Below are 20846 nucleotides of genomic sequence, written 5' to 3' on the forward strand. Positions count from 1 at the left end.
CCCAGAAGGCACTAAGATCATTTTTCACTTGCAAAAGTGGCCAAGAGGACCTGCCAAGCCAACTCTGACTGATTCTAGAACCCTCTGAGTTATGAGCAAGTCACACTAAATAGAATCTGGGTCCCTGGCAGCATCTGATTCATGATGAACTGATTCCTATTTATGGTAGAGGATAAAATATTTGTCTGAAGACACATGTTAAAGGCTCATATTTATCTTGATGAGGCAAGTTCATTTGGTCTATGGTCTAAATAGCCAGATGGATTTTTAAACCAACATTTCTAATCTGAGCACCACAGCAGGAGCTTCCTTGACATGCCATGCAGTACCACTAGGACTCTAGGAAAAACATAAATAAGGCTTGGGTCACATGGAGGAATAGTTTCTAATTATTTAAAATATGGATCTGGAAAAAATTAGATTAGTGCTGTTAAATTTTAGCTGAAACAGCCATCTGAATATTATAGACATGTTAAAGTAAGTCTACAGAAAAGCCTATTCTTTACCAGCAAGCTGGATCCTCTAAACATTTTTATATGGGTTGCATGACTACATGGCTACAAGTAGTCTGACTTAGTCTCAACACTCCTCTTTGCCCTTCCAAGGAACTGAATTTCACCTCGCTGTATATTGGAGTATATAAGGTGATCAGCAGTCAGTGGAATGACTGTGATGGTGGTGTGACTAGCTCATAGCAATGGAGGCTGCCTAGCACTAGATGCATATTCTCACAGGCAAAGGCTTCAAGTGGGCTCAGACCATACTCAGTTTCTGCCATCACTAGTATGTGGATCAATTATAAAAAGAAAAAGCTATAAATTGACAGAGATTTGTCCTGACTGTGGGCAAGGCAGAAAAACTCTAGCTACAAATGGCGCCCAACGGGTTGGCAAGAGTTTCCACCTAAAACCTGAGAAAAAAGATTGTAAAATGGAGCTAAAAACAGTTCCTAGTTGTCTCTTTCAAGTTAGCGGCAGCTTGTGTTTTGAGCTACTATGGTGGGTTCCTGGCGTGCGTGCTCGACCTACAGTATGGCAGGAATGAGGCCTCTACAAGTGGTACATTAAGCTGGGCTTCTGCAAGTAGCTACATGCTGCTTTGATAGAAGCATAGACCCACTATTTCTGAGAGTTGATGGCTTCCAGAGCTGACAAAAAAGGTACCACCGCCATATTGGGAAGCTGAAGTGGGCGGAGCCAGCAGCCACAGCACCATTTCAGTCTTAGAATGGTGCAGTTTAAAGCAATAGACTCAAGGTAATATAAAAAATAAGCCATGTAAAGATGGCTACCACATAGAGAATCTAGGTTATGTTCTCTTTGATATTTGTAACTGAATCAAAAATTTGATTGTAAAAGCTAAAGATACCTTGACTTCAAAATTTGGATCTAAGGATATGTTGCTTTGGAAAAGAGGCTCTGATTTTATTCCCACAGAAAGGCAGAGGCTATGGATTTGTTCCAGATTAAGATACATCAGGTTTGACAAGCCAAGACCCCCTGAAGGTCTCCGATGACACCAAGGCCCAGATGCTCCAACATCTAGAACGGTTTCAAGGCAACTGGCTCAGACGATACACCCTCATGGACTACTCCATAATCCTAAAATTTTCCTTGTGTCCCCATAATATATAGCACCCCCCTCCAGCAGGAAGTAGTAACAGAAGCTATACCCAAATTCCCAAATATACCAAGCTGGCTTTGGAGATGTGTAAAAGTTAAAATCTTTTTTTTTTTTTTTAAAGAAAAGGGGAAGTGCTGTGGGATGGTCTGTATGTCAAATTACTCTGATTGGTCAATAAATAAAACACTGATTGGCCAGTGGCCAGGCAGGAAGTATAGGCGGGACTAACAGACAGGAGAATTCAGAGAAATCTGGGAAGTGGAAGGCTAAGGAGGGAGACACTGCCAGCCGCCACCATGACAAGCAGCATGTGAAGATGCCGGTAAGCCACAAGCCACGTGGCAAGGTATAGATTTATAGAAATGGATTAATTTAAGCTATAAGAATAGTTAGCAAGAAGTCTGCCACGGCCATACAGTTTGTAAGCAATATAAGTCTCTGTGTTTACTTGGTTGGGTCTGAGCAGTTGTGGGACTGGTGGGTGACAAAGATTTGTCCTGACTGTGGGCCAGGCAGGAAAACTCTAGCTACAATAAATGATAGTGTTGAGCAATGTGTGTTGGGTGCCTCCTTCTGTACTAACACACTTGAATTCCCTGTCAGATGGCATTAGGCACATTGCATCACTTGTACTGCAAGCAGCACACAAACATCTACTGTTCTGTACATAACATTTAGCCTTTCCTAGTAAGAGAACAACTTTCCATTTCTCTTGTCTAGGGGAAGCTTGTGTATCTATGGCCACGAAGCACTTAGGAATTCTTTTGAAAAAGAAGAAACTCTAAAACACTGTGGCTTAAATACTCAAAACAAAACAACAACCAAAAGCAAAAAGCTAGTACTTGGGTTGGGAGGGAAGAGAGTGCAGCTTTTGCAGTGTATGATCTCTTTTACTACAGGCATATCTGGAGGAATTGGTGGAGGGACTATTCCCAAACCAGGCATCATTGGAGTTATTGGCGGTATTCCAGTCATCATTCCAAGGGCAGGATCGAAGTCTGAAAAAGGAGACAAAAAAAAAAAAGGCAATAAATGATAGCAGGCAAGGTCAAATGGAGGCAGAATGTTATAAATATCAAATCAAAAAGTCTTTGTAAAACAAAGGCAAAACAAACAAATGCCTCTTCTTAGTTAACATTCATAGTCTTAATTATCATATATCTATGTACTTTTCTTTCATGACGTAGGTATTGTTTTGTTTGATCCCAGACTATGTAACTAGTCATGTCTGTTTGACATTCAGCATCTTTTATAACATTGCTCTGCTTTGTCTAAGGATCACATCTCCATTGGTTTCCAGTACACATCTTTGGCTCTATTCTGACAAGGCTTCTTGTTGTCCCTTGTACCTTTTCTGTCTTTTTACAGTATAGTGATAACAGTAGGCACTTTTGGGGATCATGGAGACAGGTTCTCCTTTTTATCATTTGCTTAGCAATAGGAACTTCCATTTTCTCAGCTGCAGTATGGTTTATATCTGCTACCATCCAGGGAGCTATGAGGAGTAAATAGAATGAAGAATGAGATGTGGTTAGCATAACATACAGTACAAAGTGGCTCAACAAACAACTATGCTGAGTGTCTTTGTTCATGCTGTTTTCCCTGGCTGGAATTGTCTGAAGCCCTCTGAATTCTCCTTGTTCTTCAAGACTTAAGTCTTACACACTAGAAGAGTCCTTTGTAGATTATTCTGGTGCATTCTTCATTCTGTGTCTAAACTCTGATCAAACTTTTTGTTAGTGGATTTTATTTTACTTTACAATGCTTTCTTGTTTTACAAAGAGGTGTGACTTTAGGAAGTATGATGATACCTGTACTGGCTGGTTTTGTGTGTCAACTTGACACAAGCTAGAGTGGTCAGAGGAAGGAGTCTCAGTTGAGGAAATGCTTCCATGAGATCCAGCTGTAAGGTATCTTCTCATTTAGTGATCAATGGGGAAGGGCCCAGCCCATGGTGGGTGGTGTCACTCCTGGGCTGCTGGTCCTGGGTTCTATAAGAAAGCAGGCTGAGCAAGCCAAAGGAAGCAAGCCAGTAAGCAGCACCCCTCCATGGCCTCTGCATCAGTTCCTGCCTCCATGATCCTGCTCTGTTTGAGTTCCTGTCCTGATTTCCTTCAGTGATGTACAGCAATGTGGAAGTGTAAGCCAAATAAACCTTTCCATCCTAGCTTGCTTTTTGGTCATACTGTTTCATGACCTAACTAAGCAATAGAAATCCTAAGACAGTACCCAAACAGCTTCTTTTTGAGGTTTAAATATGTATACAAATTGATTCATCCCAAATCAACAGCAATATCATTCTAATGGCACAATCTCAAGTGACATATTGCAAAAACATACAACTTTAGCCACTGGAGTGATTTATTTGCCAGACCATTCTCCTAGAAGGAAGACTCCAGGAGGATTCCATAGGCATAAGTCCTGAAACTTCTAGAGGTATCTAGTTGATTCCATATATGGGGTAGAGGATTGGAGAGTACCCCAAATGGGATGAATAGAAACTGGGGCCCATCAGGGCCTAGAGTGAAGCTGGGACTCTGTACTCAAGTACACTGTCAGTTCTGATCAGTCACTGACATGGAAGGGGAATTTACAATTTTCTTTTCTTTTTTACTTTTTTTTTTCCGAGACAGGGTTTCTCTGTGTAGCTTTGCGCCTTTCCTGGAACTAACTTGGTAGCCCAGGCTGGCCTCAAACTCACAGAGATCCACCTGCCTCTGCCTCCCGAGTGCTGGGATTAAAGGTGTGCGCCACCACTGCCCGGCTCGAATTTACAGTTTTCAAGAAAGGTGCTTCTGATGGGTAGAGTAAACAGATCCTGCCCTGGACTTGGTACTTGATCTTATGGCACTGACTTCCTAGCCAGTGTTTAGCGCTAGAGAGAGACTTAGAAAATAGCAAGATAAGCCTTTGAAAGCCTGGAGTGCTCCCCACCCCCAGTGAAGTACAAGCTGAGAGCAAGGGCCTTGTTTTGATCTAAGAGTAGCCCTAATTTCATTGTCTAAATTGTTTCTGTAAAAAAAATATCTTTGAGATGTGTAAAAAAAAGTTCTTTGAGAGAAGGGACTTCATCAAGTGTCTTTGACTTTCCATTTCCCATACTCATCTCACTATAGGTATGTATACAGTGTACTGCAAAAAAAAAAAGCATTGTAAAGGTTGTTCTGATGAAGAAGAGACAGCTGCATTAGTAGTAGTGAACCCTACTCCCAAAGACTTCACCATGCTAGCCACAGAGCTCAGTGGAAGAATGTTTGTAAGGCTGTCCTTAAGGTGGCCCTGAGGTTCCAGAGTAGTTCTCTAATATGCCAGAGGAGGCAGATATAAATAGCAGTGGGACTCTGTGGTTCCAAGAGGAGCAGAACTTTAGCCCTACTATGCCAAGTATTGAAGGAACCCTGTGTCTGGGAAGATGGACAAGAGAATATTACATGGACAAGCCCTTCTGCAAAGAAGATCTAAGCAAGCTAGGCCATCTCCATCTTCTAATGTCTGTCTTCTTGAAGTGCTAACATCCTAGAGAAGTTTAGGAAGAAAAAAAGTTTTTCTCAAGAGCTCTTCTATTTTACAAAAACACTTAGGTTCCACCCTCATATGTTATCCCATCCAATATGCATGCACACCTATACATACCCTCTCTCTCCTGAGGCTCTCAGAATTTTATTCTTCTATACTCAATAGCATGTGACCTTGAGGAAGACAGTCCTCATAGATAAGTTTTATTTCATCTGTGCCAGTTGTGAAACACATACTGATAAACTCACTAATTCAGTATGTGATAAATGTACACATTCACCATTACAGTCCACAAACATTTATGATGAGCCTTTTCTATGTTAGGCTCTATGCAGGGGCCTGGGAAGGTGTCTAGTTTCCCTTTTCATATTGGAGAACTTAAGGTCTATGACCCTTTGTCTTGCTGTGCAGTTGAGTAAGAGCACCCTGATTGGGAGTGCCATTTGTGTGTTTAGAGAATTTGATTCCTTGTGCAGAAGATTTTGGAGAAATTGTTAACATTATCTCACCCATTTACAAACTGTTAATTTTCTTTAGGAAAAGATCAGATTAGACTGTATGCCTCCTAAACAATTCCACCTATTTTTCCCTGGTATCGAAATGATCCTCTTATTGTTCTGCCTGCCTCCTCATTGTTATTCATATAGCTCTGTCACTCACAAGTCCACCTTACCACACATTACAGAAACATCACTTCATTAAACAAGTTCTGCTGCTTCTACTGAGAAAGAAATGCCTGTATTCATGTACTGGCTATTAATAGATGGAGACAAACAAATATATAGGATAATATAACTTCTGATGGATGTAGTCACAACTCTGCAGTTTGGTAGGATTACATTAATATTTTATAAATTCATTTAAAAGCAAATGTATTCATGACATATGGCTAAAGACAGAATAGATAAACTCCCTTTAGTTCAACATGTCAAGAGTTCCACAGGCTAAACTGCCCAAGAGGGCTTGCTAGAGGGCAGTTGTTTACGACATTTCAAAGGCTCCCATCCCATTCATTATTCTTTCATTTATATTTAACCATTAAGACACAAAATAGGTCTGGATTTCCAATGCCATTGGGGGAAAGCAATGAGATCCAGGCCTTTATATGAGTATTACAGGATCTGAAAAATCAAAGTGAAATTTAAAACACATTGGGAGTAGAACAGAAAAGAAATTCCTTCCCCTTTCTGGCTCTTAGTCTGGATTGTGGAGTACTGCCAACATATGCATTATTGCCACCTATTATTCAGAATTTTAACACCTGAAAGAGTCTTGAAATCATACATAAAGGCTGTCAAAAGGTCAAGGTATTCCTCCAAAGTTCATTTGACAAAAATTTCTCTGTTTGATTTTGCTTTTATTATATCTTCTTTGCCACCCATTTCCTATAGCTTTTTTGACTCTTGCTGGGTAGGCCATAAAATATTGGCTTGAGTTACGTAATTTTCAAATTCCCACCCTATTAGAAATTCTGTCAATTCTGAGTTAGTTAAGCAAGCTTTCTGCTTAGACTAAGAGTTGTAGATCTACCACATTTTCAAGTAATTTTTCAGTGTAGACTTAAGCTTTCTTGCTACTTAACAACTTTTATTTCCCAAATTTGATAATATTATGTGACACTTTGTACATGTCTAGGCCAGTGAGTGGGAATGGACAAGAGTAGGTCTATGCTATTATTCAATTGTCCAACCATCAATCTGTTACCAATCAGCTGGCTGGGGTCCTTTGCTCTACCAGGATAGAAATTGTGGGTAGGTGAGGAGAAAATTTTCCAGTTGGCAGTTCTAGGCCCTCGGGACCCCAAAACCTAGGGGCTTGAGTGGAAGACCCATTTTTAGAGATATAATCCCTGAGAGTTAGGACACATTGGTCCAGGCTTTAGAAACTATACACTTATGGTTGTCGACATAAGTTGGAGGCTTATTACTCTGGGCTTTAGCCACCAGTGCCTCTAAAACATGGCAGCTATCTTTGGTTAATAGCAGCACTTGGTAGGGGTGACAGCAGATAGCAGAAGCAGACAGTGCCTTCTAGTTTTAAAGCTCTCACACAGATCTCAGGTACTGGATCTAGAGCTCTGTAGTGACAACTGTTATAACTCTGGTCCCGAGAGTTGGGATGTTCAGGCTTTGACAGTGGCATGGACAAAGCTTTTGGGTTCAGGGTATCCAAGGCCCTTAGCCCTTAAAGACTGGTAGCTCTCTGGCACTCTTCTAATGATCAGAGCCCTCAGGTTCTCATCTTTGGCTTTGCTTTGAGGTCTCTGTTTTCTATTGTTTCTGTTTTCACCACTCTCTGAAACTGTTCAGTTGCTCTCTCATTGCTGTCATTGTTACTGCTGCTGTCCTATTTTCTCCTCTTTGTGTTCCCAGCAGTTTGCTTTTACCATTGGTAAAGATTATTGAGTCAAGAAAGCAGCACTCAAGGGCTGAATGCTGGAACATCAGGGAACAGCAGAGGAGGGTGTCTCCAGGATTACTACACAAGCGATTCAAACAATCCATTTATATAACTGGAAAGGGGATGTATCACGGAAGTTTGCACCAATCAAGGTACACTTTCACGGGAATGAAGGGCTGTGCTTGGACCAATGGTAGCACTAGCACTTAGGCAAATGTGAAACCATGCTTATCCTAATCACAGGAGTCCCTCATTCAAATTAATGAATGTATGTAAACTCACATCTGCTGCATTATAGAATGTGCCTCTTAAAAATCACGTAGCTGTCATGACAGGGATATTCCTCCCTGGACTAGAGTTGTGCACTAGCAGCAAACATCTGTGGTTGCCATATAGTTTCTTCAAGGTGTCTACAGAGTGTACGGAGCAGCTAGTGTTGATATGAGGGCAGTTTGGCTGCTTGGTTGGCAGTTCTTTGCTCAAAGAAGCCATGGCACCAGATAAGGTCTAATAGCTGTCAATTTGAGAAACAAATTGTTCCACCCTAACACCTTAACTTGGCAAAGGAAAGAAACATTAAAGGAATGCTCCCAATAAAGGCTTATCATAACATCAACAGCACATTCACAGCACTCAGCAGTGTTCTAACAATGCTTAAGTCCTATATCAGTTCCCTAAAGAGAGGCAGGCTCTCTAATTTGTGTTACATTCAGTCTAAACTTTGGTGTCAGGTCTTATGCCAAGTGTTGCCGAAATGAATAAGGCAAAATCATATTCTAGTTTGGAAACAACCGTGCAAATAGAATACTGTCATCAATTATTATCATTACCATGGTTAGTTACTGGATGCTTAAAATGTTCTAAGCACGTGTCAAGCATTTTCTATAATCTCACCCCAAAAAGACAAGAAGAATATCCAGTCTGATTGGTATGGGGTATGATAGGTTAATAGAGTTATTTGTTTTTATAGGGACAGAGTAGGAAGGCATCAGACACTCAGACTAGACTGACAATGAGTCTTTTCAGATTATTATAATCATGTTTTGGAGCCTACAAGGCAGCTGTTGTCGCTGCACTATTGCTCTACGGAAGAACTGAATGATGAACACTCTTAAGACTAGGCCTGTTTATAAAATTCTAGAAATCTTAGAAGTTTCCCATCTTTGCTGGAAACAAAGGCATTACATATGCCCACTGTATGGCTTAATAGTTGATATTTTCTGATTCTAATCCTGACTCTCTTCTCTCTATACAGATCCTTTGGAAGATTTCACAGGCAGCCAAGAGGAAGAAAGAATTCAGATTTCTAAAGGCAGCCTGGCTAAATTGCAAGATGACCCTGGACTAATTATTAGAACTCTTACAAACACACATTCCCAAAGTTTTGCTCAATGCATACAAAATTCCACCAGCACCTACCATGTCTTTGTAGATCACTGGACATCTATTTTAGCCCATTAGGCAAGATGAGGTAGGATAAAGCCTGGCCCATGTACAATGGAAAATAAGCTAGCAGACTGATTTGAGCTTCTTTTGTAAAAAAACCAAAACAAAACTGTGTGTACACATGCATTTGCACACACATGTGTGCAAGTGGCGCAGTCAGAGGACAACTTTGTGGAATCAGTTCTTTCCTTTTACCTATATATGGGTTCTGGGTATTGCACTCAGGTTGTTAGGATTACGTGGCAGTGTCTTTACTCACTGTCTTAGTTCGGGTTTCTAGTGCTGTGAAAAGACACCATAACTACGACAACTCTTATGAAGGAAAATATTTAAATGGGACTGGCTTACAGTTTCAGAGGCAAGAAGCATGGCAGCATGCAGGCAGACATGGTACCAGAGAAGGAGCTGAGAGTTCTACTTCTTGATCTATAGGCAGCAGTAGGAGAGACTGTACTGGGCACAGCTTGAGCATCTAGGAGATCTGAAAGCCAGCCCCCACAGTGACACACTTCCTTCAGCAAGGCCATATGCACTGCAACAAGGGCACACTTCCCAGTAGTGCCATTCTGTATGGGCCATGCATTCAAATGCTCTCGAGTCATTCCCATTCAAACCGGCACACTCACTGAGCAATCTTTCCACTCCTACATCTTAGCTTTGGTCCCACATATCCTGTTCCGGAACTTCATTGTTGTAGTTCGAGGTTTTATAAACATCTACCCTTCTAGCCATCTTCCCTCTAGTCCTTCCAATTTATTTACACCTTGTGCTTCCCTTTTTAGGCTATCTGATGCTCTCAATTCTCAATCAAGGATGTTGTGCAGACCTATGGAGAATTAATGAGAACATTTCCTAATCTATCCATAATTTCTAAATTTCTGTATGTTAGAGATGAATAAAAATATTATATACGTACATATATTTAAGATTGTAAACCTCTGAATTTTGCCAAGAAAAGACATATGGGAAAAAATAACAGAGAATCTAAGCGATGTGTCATTCATGCAGTTCATAGGGGATAGAACATTTTAAAACCCAAAATTTAAGAAATTGATACTCTCAGAATAAAGAACAGTCTTTTCAGTCAATCAAATTCGGCTTCTCAAAACCTCATTATATTTTTCATTTTTATATTTTGCAGCAGACTAGTGAAAGTGATATCCACTAGTTCGGGGCAATGCACCAGTTCTCTGAGAGCACTCAAGCATTTCACTCATTATGAACCCCTACCTACGAAACTCTCCATGAAAGAATTCTTTTGGAAATAGAGTCTCACAAACCCACATAACTAAGGATCATGGAATGTTTCTCTTTGGGCAGGGGAAATGGCTCAGTGAGTGAAGTGCTTGTTTGAGGACCTGAGTGTGGGTCTCCAGCACCCATGGAAAAGCTAGGCATGATATGGTGATACATTTTTAACCCCAGTGTAGGGTGGAATGAGGCAGATACAGGTAGATCCCGGGGGCTTGTTGGCTAGCCAGCCCAGACAAAATGGCAAATTCCAGGCTTCACTGGAGCCCCTGTCTCAAGGGAATAAGGAACAAAGCAATAGAGCAGGACACCCAATGTTCTTCTCTGGCCTCCAAACAGCACACAGGTGCACCCTAATTTTCATACACCACAAAGATATATACATGTGCGCGCACACACACACACATGTTTCCCTTTCCTCTAGAACTGGAATATTGGTGTATTTTATCTTCATAACTGATCAGGTTTCTCATTCCCTTTTTTTTTCTTTTTTCATTCTGTTTGCCTGGTCAGTTTTTTCTCAACTTTGGAGACAGTGCAGTTCTGAGATTTATATATATATATATATATATATATATATTATATAATATATATGACTTTTAATTAACCTTCTTACACTGTCTTCTCTTTCAATTCTTATTCATATTTTCCCAGGTGATGATTCACTTTATTTGCAGTAGAGTTATTTTTCTTATACTGTAATCTTTTTTTTTTAATAAGCTAGGTCAACATCTTTGTGGAATGAGGTGATCTGCTTGAACTTAGTAGTTCACTACTGTCTCTATCCCACCTTCTCTTGCTTACTTTCTTTCTTTTTTTTTTTTGGTTTTTTTAGACGTTTCTCTGTGTACTTTCACTTTCTGGACTTACTTGTACCAGCTGCTCGACTCAAGATCCGCCTGCTCTCTCCGAGTGCTGGATTAAGGCGTGTCACCACACCCTTCTTGCTTACTTTCTGATTATGTTCACTGTTTCCTCTCTCCAGACTCTTCTTCAGTTCTCAATCCCCAACATGCTCCTAGTTACCTCTGATGCAAAAGTACCTCTTCTGTGAACCTTCCCTCACCAGCACTGTTCTCTAGCACTCTGGGTAAAATAACACTGTATACAAGGCTTTCCTCTGATTCCTCCTACATTGTACTACAGTGGTATGTATTTTCTTGCCCCACCAAAGGAGTCTGAGCTGAAGTCAAGGACTGAACTTTTTGGATCTCTATTTTGACCGAGCCCAGTATCTGAAAGAATAAATGAGTGCTGAAGTGAAAGAACAAACTAATAATATGGAAGGGAAGGTTTGAGCTGTTGTCAGTCAAGAGGCAGCTTATACCTGCAAACTCATTTTATCGGGGGAGAAAATGTGATTCTGTAAATGTACTGGGGCCAATTTCAGAGCAGGGATCTTTGTGTTTACCTGCCTTCTCTCTAGGGCTCCTAATAGTACCTTGCATATAGCAGGCTATAATAAATATTACTTATATGAGTGAAAAAATAAACAGAATCACTCAGATCCTTCTTGATAGTTCCAATAGGGAGTCTTTTAAAAGATTATTTTTATAATTGATTATGAATTTATGTATTTCAGGGAGTTAAGACAATGATCTTTTTTCTTTTTCTTTCTTTTTAGTTTTTTGAGGCAAGGTTTCTCTGTGTAGCCCTGGATGTCCTGGAACTTGCTCTGTATCCCAGGTTGGCCTCAAACTCACATAGATCCACCTGCTTCTGCCTTCTGCATGCTGGGATTAAAGGTGTGCACCACCGCCTCTGTCTACCAAAACAAAGACTATGATCTTTATTTTGAAGTTTCTGAAGCTCTTGATCTTTGGGTATTTTTCTAAAGGTTCTAAATAGTTTAAAAATGTTTCTATATGAAAACCGCTCCATAGCATTTATCTACACATATTATGATGTTAAATGACTATTTGTTTTTATGGAGCAGTTCTTCGAACATATGTCCAGACTTCAGTTTTGGTGGTTGTCTCAATACTCAATCTCTACAGTGCCATCCATTTTTTTGTCCCCTATGTTCTAGTTTATCTTGATGTTGTCATTGGCTCTCAAGTCAATCATGATGTGGTTGTTTCTGAGGAAAAGCATGACAGTACATGGATCATATAGCTTACATATCTTATTAAAGTTGGGTACCTCTTTATTTATACAGGCAAATAACTATACATTTTAAATATTCTCTATTATATTGTACAGAACCTCAGTTGTGTCTAACCCAAATGATGACAACTTGATCTCCCTGCCAGCTACTGTGTAAGTGTGAGAACACACCTGACCTTGTGGACATTAACTACACATCTCCAGGTAAATATACTTCATGACATATTTTAGGATTACCATTACTGGAAGGAGTCTGAGTTTGTTTTGGAGAAATATTAATTTTATTTGGCACACTGTTATATGTATCACTGGCTCACAGTAAAGTAATTTTTCCCAAGATCTCACCCTATTTGTCATTGAAAGCATCCTGTACCTGTGGAAGACAAACCTAAGTCCAGACTTCCTTCAGGATCTGGCAGAAATGGGAACAGTCATGAGACATGCAATCCCATTCTTTTTCTGTTTCTGTTATAGTTAACCTGGCAAGTTCAAAGATAACTGTCTTCTTTAGGATGATAATATCCATGGTGGGTCTTGATCTTGATCTGGAAATAAAATCAATGAGCCCATATTTTCCATTTTTTTTCTTATACTGAGTCCTTGCAGTGAAGACACCATAATAAGAGATTGTTCCCTTACTTTCATACTTCACAGATCATTATGAAGCTGCTAAGGGTATTTGAATTGAAGATGGAAATACTAGACAGCAGCAAATAATATTTACTGAGTAATTTTCAGTTGGTTCATTCTTGGTTTTATCTGGGATGACAAGATTAGAACATTGTTCTTTCACCAGAAGCTATGGCATTTCTGGTTGCCTTTTTCATGGGACAATAAACAGTCTTTTTGGAATGTGATGGCAAAACACAAACACTGTTGCAGAAAACAGGTGCAAGAGGTGATCCTGACCTGTCATTAGTGTAAATTAATTTTATTGAATAGCAGCTGCATAAAACAGCATGGCAGATGAAAGGCAGATCCATTCCAAACCTGAGATGGCCTATTTCTGTTCTTCACTTAAAGAATATAATTATGCCAGTCACTGTCTTCAATGACAAGTATGTATTCATCAACAATATCCATGACAGTAGAGATCTGAACTCTCAGGGAGATGTCAAGAAAGCTTATATATCATCTCTTTTTCATCTATGACAAAGTGTATTCTATTGTCATAGACAGGCAGATGAGACAGGCCAAAGAACAGTCTACTGGCTCAGCAGGCAAATGCCTGAGAGGCAGAAAAGTAGCTGAACTACTAAACCATCAATAAGGGTACTTTGGAGAATAGCTCCATAAGGGTCATTTTTATTTAGTGTAGTAGTTGCAAAAATATAGTGGTTTTCATTATGACATCTCCATATATGTATATAAGCATGATTATATTTGAACATTTTTACCACATTTCTTATCCTTTTCCCCTCTAAAAGGTCCCCTTTCTAGAGGGTTGTATGAAAATTACAGATGTTAACTAGTAACTATTCAGTGAAAGAAACTGAGCTGTAGAACAAGAGGGAGGATCAATGATGTAGTCCCAACCCAAGACTGAAGAGGCCAGAAGATTCCTAGAGAGTAAGTGCTAAGAGCCATATGAAAAGGCTAAAGTGATGGGACTCTGATGTGCTTGGAAACAGTATGAGATACACTCACTCAGGAAAAGTGAATTTGTACCTGCAGGCTGTATTTTTATTTGTCTACTTTTATTTCATCAGCCTCCAGCCTATTGGATGGTGCTGCCCATGTTTATTATGGGTCTTCTCCTTATTTGCATTCCGACATGTCAATCATCTTTGTGAAAAATATCACAGACATATCCAGTGGTGTGCTTTGCTAATTTCTTAGACATCTTTCAATCCAATCCATTTGGGATTTTGGCTTAACTGATCTTGTGCAGGTCTTGGGCATACAGCCAGAGCTTCAGTGAGTTCATGTGTACCACTGCTCTGTTATTTCTAGTAAACATGCAGGCATCCACTACCTCTGGCTCTTACAATCTTCCTGCCTCCTCTTCCACAATGATCCCTGAGGCTTGAGCAGGGTTATGGATATCCCATTTAGGGCTGAGCACTCCAGAGTCTCTTACTCTCTACACACTGACCAGCTGTGGGTCTCTGTATTAATGGCTATCTATTATAAAAAGAAGCTTCTCTGATGAAGGATAAGGGATACACTAACCTATGACTATGAAGATTAGAATAAAGGGGAGTTTAATACTATGTCCAATAAGCAGACTAATAGTATTAGGTTCTCATTTAGGGCCTATGATTTAGCCAGTCAACAGTACAAGGAATGAGTTCAGTCTTGTAGAGTAGGCTTTAAATCTAATTGTAAAGTTGTCGGTTACTCCTATAACATAACTATTGTACCAGTGGTCACATCTTGCCATGCCATTCATTATTGTTATATGTAGGGTTCACAGTGGGGTAAGATTGTTGAATATTTTTCTTCCCTTGTAGCATAAATAGAACCTCCTGGCACTATGAATGTTACCAAATATTGATAAAGCTTCCGGGTTGGTAACTATTTCTCATTCACATATCTTTTTTCTTGATTGACCTCTTTTGTACTTGTTTCATAGTGTTTAACATAATAGCATCCCTTAATTTATTGCTAATATTGTCATCAAGTTGATTTGAATCCATGAAGATTTAAAATTCAGCCTGGAATCATGAAACTGAAGAAGGAACTAATTCCATGAACAAATGGCAGAGCAAAGTGGTATGTATCATCGTGATCGATATGACCATGCCTGTGAATTACTTGGGCATCCTGTCAAAATGCAGCTTCTGTTTCAGGAGTTCTGGAGTTCTGGGATGGGGCCTCATATTTTGGGAATCAAAACAATTCTAGGACTGTACAAAAACACATTTTGAACAGCAAGCATCTAGCTTGATTAGGTCTTGTTGTGCATTTATGTAGGGCCACAATTAAATAAATCTAAGGAGATTAATGTTTATGCTGTTTAAAAAGCCACCCCAGGCTCCCTGAAATGGCATTAATTAGCTCTTACTAGCCAGGAAGTCACTTTTGTGTCTACAAGAACCCCTTTACATATTGTGATGTTTTTCTTCTCATTTTATTTTTTTAAATAAACATTTAAAAACATTTCTTTACTGATTTGTGTGTGTGTGCGCGCGTGCGTGTGTGTGCACGCGTGCGCATGCTTGCATGCATGCATGCCAATGTATGTGCACACTTATGCTGTGGTACACATGTGGAAGTGAAGAGGACAACTTCTAAGAGTCAGTTCTCTCTTTCTACCATGTGGGTTCTGGGAATCAAGGTCAAGCTATCATGTCTTTCACCTTCTGAGCTATTTTACTGGTCCTTGACTTTTTACTTAGTGGAGATGGAGTTAGTCCATCATGGCCATTCTTGCGCACATGCATGTTCACATTCGTGTGTGTGTGTGTGTGTGTGTGTGTGTGTGTGTGTATACATATGTAAACAGTGTTATTCAATGTCAAAATTATTTTGGAGCCGATGTACCTACCACCTTCCTCCTTCCTCTTTAGGAATCTAGCATTTAAGATATGTTTAAGTTCTCTGCGTATGTCTGTTTATTTGTCCTCTATAAGAAGTCTATAAAATTAGACAAGCTTTGTTATTACTTGCCAAATTTCTGTTGCCTTTTATTTCATTACATGTCCAATGACCCTATGCTGCATGAGATATTTTCCTAGATATACACAACATGCTGTCAAACTGGCTATCTAGCCCATAAAGCTCATATTACAAAATTGCTCACTCTAGGCAGAATCTAGAAAATGTCAACTTCAAATAAGTTGTGTCATACCATTATATTTATTACCACATGGTCAATAAAAAGAAGTACTTGTGATATAATTAAAAATAACATACCAGGTAAAATTGGTTGTCCAGCGATTCCCAGTGGAGCCATTCCAAGATTATTCATTGCTGTGGCCCATGCATTTGGATCAGACACGGGCAGCGTCATTGCAGTGGAATCTACATTCAGAGTTCTAGTATTATCAGCTGAAATGAAATGACAGGCCAAATAATTTGTTGTGTTGATGTTCCAGTATCGAGTTTAGTTATTAGAGGAAATTCTGGCAAACACTTCACAAAAATGGTCAATGGACAAGTGCTGGATACGGCCTCCATGCAATGCTAGTTTTCTTACAAGGATTGAAGCTTGAAATTGCAGGAAGTCGTGAAATTTGAAAGCAATTTACCAGATGGCATTTTAGTGTATTTCCTTTCTACCCCTTCCCCTGTCTCTACCCATCACAAATGTACACATCAAAGGAGATTGGAATAATTAAGAAGTTTTCTTATCCTTTGTCTACTAGCATATTATTACTTCAGCAGATTCCATTCAAACTTCGCAGGAATACAAACCAAGAAAATAAAATCATCCAAGGGCTCCTGTAGTTGGCAATAAAATATGAAAATTATACTCCTGATGAGATTTTTGGTCCTTGCAGTAGTACAATCGAAAGAGCTGAGCATATAATCAGTTAATGGAATATTCTGGGGGTTAGAGCAAAACCAATGAAAAAGCAGACAGTACACATGGCTCCTAGCCACAAAGACTGCAGAGTCTAGTTGAAGAGACAGATGATCATGATAATGATAATTACTGTTAGTACTAGTACCACCTCAGCCTTCCACTACCACTAATTATTGTGTGCTTACCATATGTCAACTAGAGCAGCTGGCATGCCTCATTGTCATCTGACTTTCAGGACAAATCTATGAGGTGGGGAGGATTTACAGCTGCATTTAACAAATGAGAAGTTTCTAAAGGTTATCTCTATTACCCAAGGTTGTAAAGAATACATACGTTTTAGTCACTATGGTTTACTATCCCTAATGAAATACTTAAGAGCCAATAAAATACTTGAGTGCTATAGACTAGATGACTGAAGTTTAAGGAATGAAGAGATTCTGTGGCCTGAGTAGGTATAAATTACTTCATAGAGAACAGATGTTGAAAGGGTAGGGCAGAATTGTATAGAGTATATTTTGTGTGATAGGTAGTTATTAGCTAGTAAAGAAAAGGAAGGGACACCCCAGAAAAAGGGATGACATAAGCAAAGGCATTGAAGTGGCTTAGATATACAAGGGCATGGGCTGACTGAACAGTTGGGTGAGATATAGTCAATAAGTTATCTGAGCACAAAAGTGTTTTAATTTGAGAATTTTCCTCTGATTGCTGATAGCCTCCAGGTAAAAGAAAATCACACAGCCTTTCTACTACATCCCAATATGAACATCTGCCAATTAGACCCCTGAAGGCAACTCTGTTCTAAGAGTAGCTTATTAATGTCCATCATGTCCTTCCAAGCTGGCAACATCAGGGATGGTCCTTGGCTTCGTTATTTATACTTGTGCTATTTTAGTCCTGGTGAGAATAAGCAAATGTCCAAAGACATTAGTTTTGAAATTCCAGGTTTGTCATTCTTCTGTGTTGACTTTGCCTTCCCTCCAACAACACCCACACACATACAGAGAGGAGGGGAGGGCGTGAGAGAGTGAGCAAACCATAAGTATTGCACATTACAGTCTGAGCTGCTGACTGCCCCCCCCCCCCATAGGAACTCTAGTCCTCAAACCCATTTTTGGTGCTCTCCTGAAGGCACAGCTTAAGGCTAAACATAGCTCCTTTGTAAATACTAGTAAGGAAACAAACATGTATTGTCGAATATCCTTTGGGTCCAGAGTTTACAGAATCGATAATTAGGTCCAGTCAGATTTCCAGTTTCCAGGTAGCAAGTGTTTAGGGGATCTCTGATTTGAGACTGCACAATGTCTCCCAGGGAATACAGGTAGTTCCACAGGAACTATGTTCCAGTGTCAAAAGGCTTTCCTTTTACCTCTTTCATTTACCCTCAGCAAGACTATGCAACCCTGTGAAAAAGAAAACCTAACAGCTCAGGAATGCTTCTCAACATGGGATTTGAAATCAAATAATGTAATTTACAACATACCAATCTCTCCAAACTCTGGACAAATTTGGGGGCTAGGGAGAGAAGGATAATGATCTAAATTATCAGTTTAAAAGGACAATATAGTATTCTTCTTCTTCTCCAAATGTCTATTAATCCAAGTGCCTGCTAAGCTGTTTGAAGCACAGTTCCTGGTAAGGCTTGTTTATACATATAGATAAGGACCCTGTGTAACTAGGAGCATTATTTTACCACAATGACTGTCATTTCTAAATTCCCAAGTGTGTTTTAAATGTCCTTCTCATCTCCCTTGCTTCTTGTACCACCCATCTCCACCTGTCAAATCCTATTTATTTTCCAAGGGTTATCTTAACCTTCCCTGTGAAGCCACCTCACTGGAATCAATTATTCCTTCCTATATGTTCTCATTACATTTTATCTTACATGTGATTTTTATATGTTTGCTTATTCTTAGAATTCTCTTCCTCAAACTCAATTTTTTTTTGGTGTGTCTTGCTATACAGCAAGTTCTATACTAGGAATACAGAGATGAACAAAACCTGTTTCCTGGAAGAGCTTGCAATATAGTGGGAGGTCCAGATACACAAAGAACCAAGTATTAATTACTGTAATAAGCATTACAATAAAACTGTGAGTAAAGTGCTATGGGACTCCAGAAGAATCATTAATGCTACCAGAATGAGATTAGGTAGGTATATGTATTTGGAGATGGGAAGGGTGGAGAAGACAATTTGCTAGAGAAGCTTTCACTGGAAAACAATCTTTTTTTTTTTCTTCAAGACAGGGATTCTCTGTGTAGTTTTGATCCCTTTCCTGGATTTCACTCTGTAGACCAGGCTGGCCTCGAACTCACAGAGATCTGCCTGCCTCTGCCTCCCAAGTGCAGTGCTGGGATTAAAGGCGTGGGCCACCACCGCCTGGCTGAAAACAATCATTTTAATGGGCCCTTAAGGAAGGCTGTGATTTTCTTCCAGATAATGAACGGAAGATCATTAGGTTAGAAGAGCGTAGGAATCAAGAACAACTGAATATTTACCCCGACTGTCTTGAATTATCGTTCTTGGCTACATTTCTATCTTCTTCTAGCTTGTTTCTCCTTCAGGTCAGAGATGGTATTTAAGAGATTAGGCATCTTTTTCATAATTTCTTGAGACAGAGTTTCATTATGTTGCCTTGGGTTGTTTAGGGCTGTCAGAGATCTGTCTGCTTCTGCTTTCTAAGTGCTGGGGTTAAAGGTGTGTGGCACCATATCCAGTGTAGGCATCTTTTTAAGCCTCGAATTCTTAATGCAATGTGTGGTATAAAGTAGAAATTCGTGATATATTTGAATAAATGATGAACAAAAATTAAATTGTATTGACTTTGATTCACAGGTAATGCATGCAATGGCATTCATTGGTTGTGTATATCCATGTTCAGAATGACAAACGTTTTAACATAGAGATGCCATTATTGCTAAGCCAATTCTCAATAGCAACTAAATATATGTAGAAATTTGCTTAGAGTTACAACCAGAGACAGATCTATCCAACTAATAACTTAGTCTGATTACCTATAACGATGCACCTGTATCAGCACAATCATTTATGTAAGTGAGATTGCAAAAGTCTTAGGCAATCTTTTGCTTCCCAGCTGTCCAGATCAATGGTTCACATTAACAAAGCATGCTATGATAAATATATCTGTAGAATTATCACTTAGTGGTAGAAAAGTTGAGCTTTAGTCTAATTTTCTTTCAAGCTTAAATATGGATATCTGGCAATTTCTTTAAGTATCTTCTAAAACTAGTCTCATATCACAGAAGAGGATATTGCTCCATTTCCTCTGACTCCTATAATTTACTAGTAGCAGCCAAGAATACTCAGAAAGGGCTAGAGAGATGGCTCAGTGGCTAAGAGTGCTTAGCATGCAATTACGAGGACCAAAGTTCAGATCCCAGCATATCCATAACATGTGACTATCCCATATACACCTATAACTCCAGTTCTGAAGTGGATGGAAAGGAAGGGATCACTGGTGCTTGTTGAATTCCAGCCCAAGATAACACAAGCCCTGGTCCATGGGGAGACCCTGCCTCAAAACAATAGGCAGAGGGTGATAGATAGAAGAAGACACACAGAGCTCTCTTCTGGCCTCTATGCATGTGCCCAGGCACATACACTTGCATACACATGGGCATATGTGTGCACATATGTACACACACACACACATGTATGCACACATACAAGAAATCTTTTTCAAAAAGGAAAGAAAGGAATACTCACATCACAGAGGAGGATATCGCTCTGTTTCCTCTGACTCCTATAATTAACTAGTAGTAGCCAAGAATACTCAGAAAGGGCTGGAGAGAAGGCAAATGCTAGTGATGCAAAATGCTCTTCAAATATCTTCCCCAGTTCTCCTATTTTGCTGTGTGACAACTCCTCAAGAGATCAGAAGTTATAGAGTAGTTGTCCATAAATGCCTTTGAGGTGACTGGATTGAAGATATGGCACTTTGGAATAAGAGGCATGAAAGCTTTCAAAGTGATTATCCACTTTAACTTGATGTCACTCCATAACTACCAAGTCAGTG

General features: G+C 39.6%; 1 protein-coding gene across 4 annotated transcripts in view; it reads right to left on the minus strand.

The window, feature by feature from the left end:
* The window catches only part of Enox2 (ecto-NOX disulfide-thiol exchanger 2), a 288302-nt gene that overhangs the window by 64599 nt on the left and 202857 nt on the right, over positions 1–20846 (minus strand). For all 4 annotated transcript variants that reach the window (XM_037198912.1, XM_037198911.1, XM_028894264.2 and 1 more), the window contains 2 exons: positions 16201–16335; positions 2466–2621 (listed from right to left, as the gene is read on the minus strand). In XM_037198912.1, the coding sequence (XP_037054807.1) occupies positions 2466–2621; positions 16201–16297 (253 nt within the window). In that variant the 5' untranslated portion in view covers positions 16298–16335. The remainder of the gene's footprint in view (positions 1–2465; positions 2622–16200; positions 16336–20846) is intronic.

Source organism: Peromyscus leucopus, chromosome X, assembly GCF_004664715.2.
Source record: "Peromyscus leucopus breed LL Stock chromosome X, UCI_PerLeu_2.1, whole genome shotgun sequence".
Lineage (NCBI taxonomy): Eukaryota > Metazoa > Chordata > Mammalia > Rodentia > Cricetidae > Peromyscus > Peromyscus leucopus.